The sequence below is a fragment of the Anolis sagrei genome, chromosome 2 (assembly GCF_037176765.1).
Source record: "Anolis sagrei isolate rAnoSag1 chromosome 2, rAnoSag1.mat, whole genome shotgun sequence".
Taxonomy (NCBI): domain Eukaryota; kingdom Metazoa; phylum Chordata; class Lepidosauria; order Squamata; family Dactyloidae; genus Anolis; species Anolis sagrei.
Genome location: NC_090022.1, coordinates 196,098,789 through 196,109,350, shown reverse-complemented (window position 1 = coordinate 196,109,350; position 10,562 = coordinate 196,098,789). Strand labels below are relative to the sequence as shown.

General features: G+C 40.8%; 1 protein-coding gene across 1 annotated transcript in view; it reads left to right on the top strand.

Annotated features, from left to right (window-relative positions):
• The first annotated feature begins 852 nt into the window (after positions 1-852).
• The window catches only part of LOC132767567 (transient receptor potential cation channel subfamily V member 6), a 33,004-nt gene continuing 23,294 nt past the window's right edge, over positions 853-10,562 (top strand). Inside the window, exon 1 of the mRNA XM_060762675.2 lies at positions 853-1,264. Within this exon, the coding sequence (XP_060618658.2) occupies positions 1,125-1,264 (140 nt within the window). The 5' untranslated portion in view covers positions 853-1,124. The remainder of the gene's footprint in view (positions 1,265-10,562) is intronic.

Genomic DNA, 10,562 nt, shown 5'->3' with positions numbered 1-10,562 from the left:
GCTGAATGTAGCATTTGTTGGATTTTCTTGGTGGGTCTGTAGATAGTTTGTATGTTGTGTTTCCTCATCAGCTTCCCTATGCGGTCAGTGGTTCCCTAGATGTATGGCAAGAACACTTTTCCTCTGGGTGGATCCACATTATGTGTCCAGGTCCACAGCATATTCTTTGAGAACAAAGACCCAGCTCCCTCAGCCATGGGGCTTGACTTCCTAATCCTTTTGGCCGCCCTTCTCTAAGCAACAGAGGAGGGCCCTCCTCCCTCAGAGCCTTGGAGCCCAAAAAGGTGGCCGCAGTGCCTTTCATGTTCCTTGATTGGTGTTTGGGCAATGCTGCATTTGGTGGTCCCTATGTAGACTTGTCCACAGTTGCATGGTATACGGTATGCTCCTGGAGAAGTGAGAGGATCCCTCTTGTCCTTTACTAAACGTAGCATTTGTTGGATTTTCTTGGTGGGTCTGTAGATAGTTTGCATGTTGTGTTTCCTTATCAACTTCCCTATGCGGTCAGTGGTTCCCTTGATGTATCCTAACCCTTTTGGCCGCCCTTCTCTAAGCAACAGAGCAGGGCCCTCCTCCCTCAGAGCCTTGGAGCCCAGAAAGGTGGCCAAAGCCTTTTCCTCTCCTGGCTGGAGAGGAGCTGAAGAAGAGGACGCAGAGTGGTTGGTTGGTATTATCTCTCCATCCCTCCCCTCCGAGCCCAGGCGCGAGGCAGTGAGAACGTCCTCGCGGGCGGATCAGAATGTCCTCGCGGACCAATGAGAAAGAGTCCTCGCGGGCAAGCCAGGTGTGGTGGGGAGGGCGCGCGCGCGCGGGGAGAAGGCGCGCGCTCTCCTCTCCACTTCTTGTTGTGGGAGGGGGCGAGGAAGGCGTTGCCGAGGAGCTCCCGCCGCCCACAGCCTGGATAAGCAGCCTCCCTCCTTCCCTCAGAGTTTGGCCACGACTTCGCCGCCCCGACTTGGCTCGCGAAGCAGGAGCCACGCGAAGGAACAAGCGGTTCAGGGCCGGGTCAGCGGACGGAGTGAGTGGGCACCACAGATACCCGGCGCCGCATTCCTGGGAGGCGGCGGCGGCGGCGGCGGCGAGTCCTTCTGTGGGGCTGCCAGAGAGATAAAGAAGAGTTCGCCATGGGGGTGCCTTTCCCCAGAGAGCAGGGTCCTTTCGGGGCGCTCTGGAAGCGGATGAGCCGCGGGTGGAAGCTCCAGGAGAGGCCAGGCCCGGGAGCCCCGCGCAGCCTCGACGAGATGCACCTGTCGCAGCAGAAAAGGTAAAGGAAGGGCGCCCTGGCCCTGCGCGCGCATCCCCCAAAGCCTGCCAGGATCTTTCCAATCGTCTGCTTCCATTGAAGAGCGAGCTGGGGGGCCTTCCACACAGCTGAATATAATCCCACATTATCTGCTTTGAACTGGAATATATGGCAGTGTAGGCTCAGATAACCCAGTTCAAAGCAGATATTGTGGGATTTTCTGCCTTGATATTCTGGGTTATATGACTGTGTGGAAGGGCTCTAAGAAATGGGTCGCTGTGAGTTATCCAGACTGTATAGCCATGTTTGAGTAGCATTCTCACCTGGCGTTTTGCCTGCATCTCTTGCCGACATTTTTAGTGGTTCTGAGGCCAGCATCCTCGGAGATGCTGGCCACAGATGCAAAGAAAACGTCGGAAGCGGTCAACCCACCTCTATAAGGAGCTCCATTGGCTGCCATTCATTTACCGGTCCCAATTCAAGGTGCAGGTGCTTACCTACAAAGCCCTAAATGGTTTGGGACCCGCCTACCTGCGTGACTGCATCTCTGTGTACGAACCCACATGATCTCTTCGATCATCTGGAGAGGCCCTGTTCGCACTCCCACCACCATCGCAAGCGCGATCGGTGGGGACGAGGGAGAGAGCCTTCTCGGTGGTGCCCCCTCAACTCTGGAACTCACTTCCCAAGGACATTAGACATGCCCCAACTCTGGCAGTCTTTAGGAGGCGCCTGAAAACGTGGTTGTTTCAGTGTGCCTTCCCAGAATAAGGAAACTCCCAACAATATGTCTCTAAACGCACTTTATTAGTGATCTAAGATTGTCTGCACATTTCATCCCTCTCCAAAACATCTATCCCAGTTATATGTCACCTTGTCATGCCCAGCATTTTTTTTAAAATTTTTAATTATTACATTTGGTCCAGCCATAGGTTTTAAACACGTCGTGTTATTGTTAAAGTTTATTGCTTATTTTTTGCTTATGAGTTTATTTATTATTGTTGCTATTGTTTACTGTTGTATTGTGGGCTTGGCCTCATGTCAGCCACACCGAGTCCTTGGGGAGATGGTAGCGGGGTACAAATAAAGTTTTATTATGATTATGATTATTATTATTATTATTGGAACATGCCATACGGCCTGAAAAATTCACAACAACCCAGTATTGTCCGGCCATGAAAGCCTCTGATAACACTTTGGGGGTAATATTCAGCAGGCACTTTCCCAGCTTCCCTCATGAAAGCAGCTTTCATTTCCTCCAGTGTGCCCCTTTCCTGTCTCTTGTGTATATTGGGAAACGTGCACCCCTGGATATATCAAATTTTGAACAAGAAAATCTCTGCCTGGTTTGAAAGTGTTATTTCCTGTTTAATTGTTGTTATACGGTAATCCCGTTTATCCAAACTTCGCTCATCCAACGTTCTGTATTATCCAACGCAGTCTGCCTCCCGCCTGGATCCACAGCTGTTTCAATACATTGTGATGCTTTGGTGCTAAATGTGTACATACAGTAATTACTACATAACGTTACCGTGTATTGAACTGCTTTTTCTGTCGATTTGTTGTAAAACATGATGTTTTTGTACTTAATTTGTAAAATCATAATGTAATTTGGCATTTAATAGGCTTTTCCTTAATCACTCCTTATTATCCAACATTTTCGCTTATCCAGCGTTCTGACGACCCGTTTATGTTGGATAAGCGAGACTCTACTGTGCTCCAGAAACTTCATTTTTGTGGCTGCCACAAACTATGTTGAATTGGTTGAAACTCAATGAAACTCAAACTTCATCACTGCCCTTTATCCCAGGATCTGATCCCAGGTTATATGCCTTAAACTGGAATATCTGAATCCCCACTGCCAGATAACAGATAATCTGGAATCAAATCCTGGACTAAAAGGGCAATGTGGAAGGCCCTGAGATATTCTTTGCAAAACTATTTCAAAATGTGCTGCAGGACTTTTTGCAGTTTAATGAACTTTTCCCATGTTTTTATGATACAGCCAACTAGAAAATGACATTTATAATCCAGGAACAAAAAATTGAGTTACATAGTGTTACTTACTTGGGTACTGTATAAGGTATCATGGAATGTAAGGCGCACATTCAGTTTTGAAGGAGTGCATTACAAAAAATGAATTTGCTGTTGAATGTGATGAAAGGTAACCATGAAAGAGCTGATGGGAAGCTGTGTCCTTCTATCAAGTTTTCCCACCAGCCTTTTCATCACCATCGCTGCCTCTCCCTCCTCAGTCCCCAGCTGGGACCTTTTGCTCAACAGCAAGATGGGTTTAGGTGTGTGATTCTAACCTGTCATTGAATCTAATGTGCACCTCAATTTTTGCAATATAATTTAGTCAGAAAAGGTGAACATTAGACTCAAGTGAATATGGTACAGGCAGTCCCTGAGTTACAAACATCCGACTTACCAATAACTCATAGTTAAGAACAGGGGTGAGACCACAGAAAGTGAGAGAAATCTACCCCCCAGAAGGGAAGTTTACTTCTTAAAGAGTTATCATGGGGAAAGATGTATTCACTGAATCTTTATCCCCAATCCTTGTTTCCACAATAACCCAATTTTTTCAAAAACCAATTCTCACAGGGACAGAAAATGAGGTGAAATCTTCTGAACTGGGGCACAGACAGCAAAACAAACACCACAAGGGTGTTAACCCTTCCCTATGCTATCCAAAGTGTGTGTGTGTGAATGAGATAGATAGATAGATAGACAGACAGACAGACAGACAGACAGACAGACAGATAGATCTTGTTCATTTCTTGAGGACTGCCTGTACTTTGAATATAGACAAGGCATGGCATACTCTGATGTCTGTCTACTCAGAATTTTTTCCCTTAAGGAACTTACGCCCAAATGAATGTGTATCCTGTTATTTGGGTTATATAAGGTGCTGATTCAGAAGATTGTATTGGATAGACCGCATCAGCATTTGTTTCTTAGATGTAGTTGTCATGATTTCTTATGGGTGAGCAGATGAAGACATGTGTTCTTTACCTCAAAACCTAGAGTTGATAAAGGGAAACTGATATATATATATTCAGAAACATGGCTAACATTTAAGACACCAAAATATGTCTTAATCAGTGTTATATAATCCTACTCACCATAAATCCCACTGAACCCATTAGGATTTGTGCGCGAATATTTATATATGTGGACTTTGTTTCCAAAAAGTACCAAAGATAAAAAATGAGTTATAGGTTGGCTTGGATGGCTTGGAGTAGAATATTATGCACAGATCAAAACTACCAACATGTATCTAATCACTTCAATACAGAGCTTGGAAAATTGCATTTTATAGCTAAAGAGTGCATATTCTCAGCACCTTTTCTCCCCAGTTCATGTAAAATTTGTTCAGATTGATTTGGTACCTTTTGGAAACAAGCTCTACATATAAAATGTCAGAGGAAGAAACAGGCTATGCTTTCTTGCCTAAGAATGCCTTCTGAAATTCATGGGGTTGCCTTGAGTTGGGAGGCAACTTGAAGTCTCCCTCTCTCACACACATACACACAATTATTTATTGCTCTTGTTGACTGTTGTCACATGTGTATATGTATACAAATTTTTGTTTGTATGTGATTATATAGAACATGTTTATATGTAAGGGGAAACACATTCATATTTTCTCTTACACATGCACACTCACAAACAATTTAGTGGCAAAAAAGCACAACCTTGTGCATGTTAAAAAAATTCATTGTAGAGACTTTTGTGTAGCCATGTAGACCAAATTAATGGTTTTTAAAAATTGTGTCAGAAGCAACTTGAGAAATTGCAGGTCACTTCTGGTGTGAGAGAATTGGCCGTCTGCAGAAATGTTGCCCAGCGAACGCATGGATGTGTTACATCCTTGTGAGAGGCTTCTCTTATGTCCCTACATGAGAAGCTGGGGCTGACAGATAGGAGCTCACTCCACCTCACGGATGCGAACCAGTGACCTTCAGGTCAATAGTTCAGCCGGCACAAGGGTTTAACCCATTGTGCCACCACTGCTCCTTTAATGTAACCAAATTAATGTAACAGTTAGCAACTCAAATTTTAAAATAATAAATCAATCACACTGTTGGTACTCGTGATGTGCCATATGGTTTATGTAGACCCAGTTAATCGGTCATTACAAAAAATGGCTGATGTGTAAAGCTAGTATCTTCTCTCTAAGAAATGCCCATGCTGATCTGGAAAACCCTGTCAGAATATTCCTCCTTTCTCTACAAAGTTGCATTTCTTCTCAGCTTTCCCCATTCTGGCTTACTATCCCTCCTCTCCTGCCCCAGAGGAGAAAAAGAATATTTCACAGATTATACCTTCAGACATTCCTCAGATGTAAAGACAATTGCTGAGGTACTTGTAATACAATCAGTTCTCATACCAAAAATGCCTGCGGTTCTTTGCTTCTTGTATCTGTGTATTTATTTATTTATTGTACAATAACCTGTTCTGCACTTGCTCAAGCAAGGTGTGCTCAGACATAACCGTTACCCTTTAAAACTTAACAACAACAATTGGAGAATGTTTGATCTTACAAGGGATCTGATTGTCCTTAGTGTAGCAAAGCTATATAGTTTACTATCAGGATAAGAAGTTATAGCTTGTGGGGAGAAAGCAGTAGCTTGGCTCCTGATTGTAAGTGCTCATGCCCACACAAGCACTCATATTGGGATAGATTTGCTGGTGCTTCTGTGGAGTGGGGAAAAATCAGCTTTAGCAATCTTTCTAGTATTTAGGTTTTAGAAATCCACCCCCCCTCAAATCTCCCCAAAAGGTAAATGTAGTTTATTTAGCAGTAGGTTTCTGAAAACAGGCTGGTAAAAAAAGAATAGCTGGAATATGACTTCCTCGCCAGTTTGTTTGTTCATTTCAATATAAAAGGTGAGTCCATCAAGAATATATGTTTTATCCCTTTTCCAATTGGCTACCAACCCTTCATATTAAAGATTAAAATTATTAAAGATCATAGGAATGATCCAGAACAGTGTTTTTATATGAACCAGAACATCTAGATGGCTCCTATCATATGGAAACAAAGAATGCTCGGTCAGATATCTGCTGCATGCACAGATCTACATACTGTTGTTACTTTGATAGAAAAATGCTATTATGCCAGTTATTAACTCTCTATCATCTTCAGTAAGCAATTTGGCAATAGATAATTAAAGGCACACATGCTGAAATGTCTGTCTGTTTCTAAAAGAATATGTATTAAAGAATTGGACAGTCATTCATTTAATGGTACCCACAATCTTGTGCCTGAGGTGGTTAATGATACAGCTGACTCTGGACCAGTTTTTCCACCTTCCTAACATATTTAAATAAATCAGTGCATCCATGTTTCTATATTGTAGAGTGATGTTTGCTTCACAGGAAAGGTTATGATGCACTTGTCACTGGTTTTTCCAGAGTTGTGCAAAAGGTGAAAAGATGCTGGATCTGTCCTGAATTACCAGAAGGTTTTGAATGATGGTAAAGACTGTCCATGAGGAAATTATGAACAGCCCAGGTTCTTAATTTGGAAATATTTCTGCATAGGATACTAAAATTTATTTTAAATAAGTTTTCAGAGTATAGACACAGTTGTATATTGACATACATTGAGATGTTCACAGCATAAAGGGAGATGCACAGATTTGATCAATTATGGGATAATGTCCAGTGGCTTGAGCTCTGTGCCATTTGGAGGCTATTCCTATATCAAAGTGTCATTGATTGGCCTTATCTACAGGCAATATATAAGGACTATTGCCTGTAGATAATCTTTCTCTCTCATTGGATTTGTATTGTTGATTGTAAATGTTATTAGTGCATGGACAGAACAATGGGAAGCATGTTTTTGAAGTGGATGTGCATCTAGTGTAGATTTTACACTCACAATATATAAATTGATTCAAGCAAAAATCTGGTTATTATTCACAATGTACACTATGAATAAAATTTAAAAAGGGAGGCATGAAACAATGTACTTAGTGTTACCTATGTCATAGCAGCTGGAAAAGATACAGCCAAGAAATGTTTAATTGTCATAAAAATATTCATATTAGCTTTTTCTCCTTACAATTTAGTGTTTCTCATAGATAGTGATTTGTGAAAATTATTCTTTGGAATGGGACATTTTTGCAATATGTAATACATAGTGACATAGAATCTGGACAAGTGCTCGAAGCCCAACGCATGCATGCACACACTCACACTTTTTTATTTGAATTTATTTTTTATACTTCAGATGAAAAAGAGTGAGTTTGTACATGCACGTGTTTCATGCATTTGCAAAAGTGACATATTTTGTGGCATAAATCACAAACAGAATGTAAATGATTATGTAGATGCTCTAGGAAATTTTAATGGTTTCCTCAAAGCTATTACTTCATCCAAGTAGAGAGAAATCCAAAAAATTTCCTCCAATTGTCATATTAATATCCTCATGAATGTGATATCAGTTCTCTTTGCATATAGGAAAATGATATCTTTTGAAGTTCTGTACTTCAGAAAAAATACATGATATGCAGAGTAATTCTATAAAGCTATATATAAAATTAAATAAGTAAATATGTCCTGCCCATGTTTCCACTCTCTCAAAAGTTATTCCCATTGAGTCTTATCCCATGTTTGTCCCATGTTTATTGATGATCACTATTCTAAATACAATGCAACCCCATAAAACAGTTTTATTTGTCCTAACCCCTCCGTCTCCAGTTTCCCTGGACTATTTTCTGGTAGAAAGAATAAAAATGGTAAATTATCTTGGGAAAACTCCCTTATTGTTTAACATTTTAAAAACACTGTTGTTCCAAAGCAGAAGTAGATGTCTGACCATTCCTGTCTTCTCACCATTTTCCAGAAATCTGCTTTTGAATCCATTAAAGTTTTCTAGTACAACTTTTGACTAATGTTCTGCTCCTCAAGGAAAAACCTGCCTGTAGCTAGCAGAAGAAGAGAAATTTTATAAATCAGAATGTTTGCCTCCTATGCTATTTTCAAAATTTTGAAAAATGGGAGATAGGTGTTTTGTTTTAAAGGCTTGATTCCACCTGTAGTTTGAAGGGATTTTATCACATACACACCCTTATGGTACTTTAAGATTCCACCATTTTGACTTACTGCATGTAAAGTCCAAGTCAAACACATGGAACAAATTAAATTAATCAAACTCACATTTATATTGAACTTCATTGCGTAGCTTGGCACAGTCACATATATGTACAAAAATTTTAGATGTAGATGATCCTTCACTTTAGTTTTGCCTATATCTATACTTTTCTATTTGAAGTGTTTACACAAAGTAATTAACTTGGAGAAACCTGTGCTTTTTGTGAGTATAGAATCAACTGTTTTATGCTGCAAATCTGGGTTCGCATGGGAGCTTACAAAGAGATTAGGGAGAACCTTTTATCTATAATCCAGTGAGTTCAATTGGTCCTCAGACAATAATAATTAGAAGTTGATAATAACTGGTGGCTGCACAAGGAATTAGGTTTACAACTGAGAGACAAGCCAGGTGTTTACCTTGAATTATCATTTTTATTTATTTATTTAGAGTACCGGTATTTATACTCCGCTTTTTAGTCATAGATGCTGTCAGAGTGGTTTGCAAATATTAGTTTGACAGTTCCTTTCCTCCAGGCTTGCAATCTGTATGCAAAAACTGAGGGAAATAATTATATTGTTCAGTGGATAGCATTATGCACTTCGAAATGAGGAGACAATTTGAAATCCCATTATACCCAGAAACCCATTGGTTAGCACCAAACAAGTATTTCAGTTTCTACGGCATCTTTTCCCCTACCCTTAGTGCTCCTTTTAGCTTATTGTAATAAGATGGAACTCATGTGCTGTCTGGAAAACCCTCTGTTCCTGAAAGCAAGTAGCGTTCAGGTCAAGGTTGTGTAGCAGAAGTGGGATACAACCTTGATCTGAATTTCTTCAAATAGTTTTCCCATGGATATCAGCAATCATAATAGGTAACTGCCGCAATGTTTCTAGAACTGCAACAACAAGAAAAACTGGACATTACTCAACTTCAAATGTATCCAAATTCAATACTACACTGTGCAGTGTTCTTCCATGCCCCTGTTAATTGCAAGTGATGTGAAGTAGGGAAATGGGCAACATTATGATGTCACGTTTCAGAATAAGTCCTGCTACTTCCTATTTAAAGCTGGTTCTACACTGCCATATTAAATCCAGATTATCTGATTTGAACTGGATTATAAAGCAGTTCAAAGATAATAATGTGGATTATCTGCTTTGATAATCTAGATTATATATCAGTGTAGAAGGGGCCTCTTATAACCCAGTTCAAAGCAGATAATCTGGATAATCTGGATTATATAGCAGACTAGAAGGGGCCTAAAAGGACATGAACAATGTGATTGCTCTTTGTAGTCTCCAGTAACACAGAGATCCAAATTGTTGGGTGTCATTTTATCCATCACCACCACCTTTCTGCCCCTGAGGCATGATGGATAAAAAAGTAATTGAGACCCCTTCAATACTGCCAGATAATGTGGATTATCTGATTTGATAATCTATATTATATAGCAGTGTAGAAGGAGCCTCATATAATCCAGTTCAAGCAGATAATGTGGATTTATCTGCTTTGATAATCTGGTTTATATGACAGTGTAATGAAGCCCTCAGTGGCACAGTGGGTTAAACCCTCATGCCGGCAGGACTGAAGACTGACAGGTTGGAGGTTCAAATCTGGGGAGAGCAGGTTGAGCTCCCTCTGTCAGCTCTAGCCCCTCATGAGGGGATGTGAGAGAAGCCTTCCATAAGGATGGTAAAATATCAAAACATCAGGGTGTCCCCTGAGCAACGTCCTTGCAGACGGCCAATTCTTTCACACCAGAAGCAAATTGCAGTTTCTCAAGTTGCTCCTGACACACACACACACACACACACACACAAATTGCAGTGTAGAGTTTCAGTAACCATCTCTTGCATTATACCCTGGAAAGAAAACCCAGTGCATACTCCTTATGATTTAGGTTGGAGATTTCCCTTGGAGAAGAGAAGAATTCCTGCATCAAACAGGAACTGTAATTAATAACTCACCAATACAATTACTTTTATTCATTTCAGGTTTTATGGCCATGCTAATTGTTGAACTATTTGCTTTCTTTTGAAGTGCCTGCAGGACAATTGTCAGTGGGCCAACTGAGATATCAGGGTTGTCTCTAAACTGCAAACTCTGGCTGTTCAGGATGCTGGTCAGGCCTGCAAAACAAGTTGCTAGCAAGGAGTAGTCCGTGTAAGAAAGAAAGCTAGAGATAATTCATTTATGATTCAGTGGTTCAAA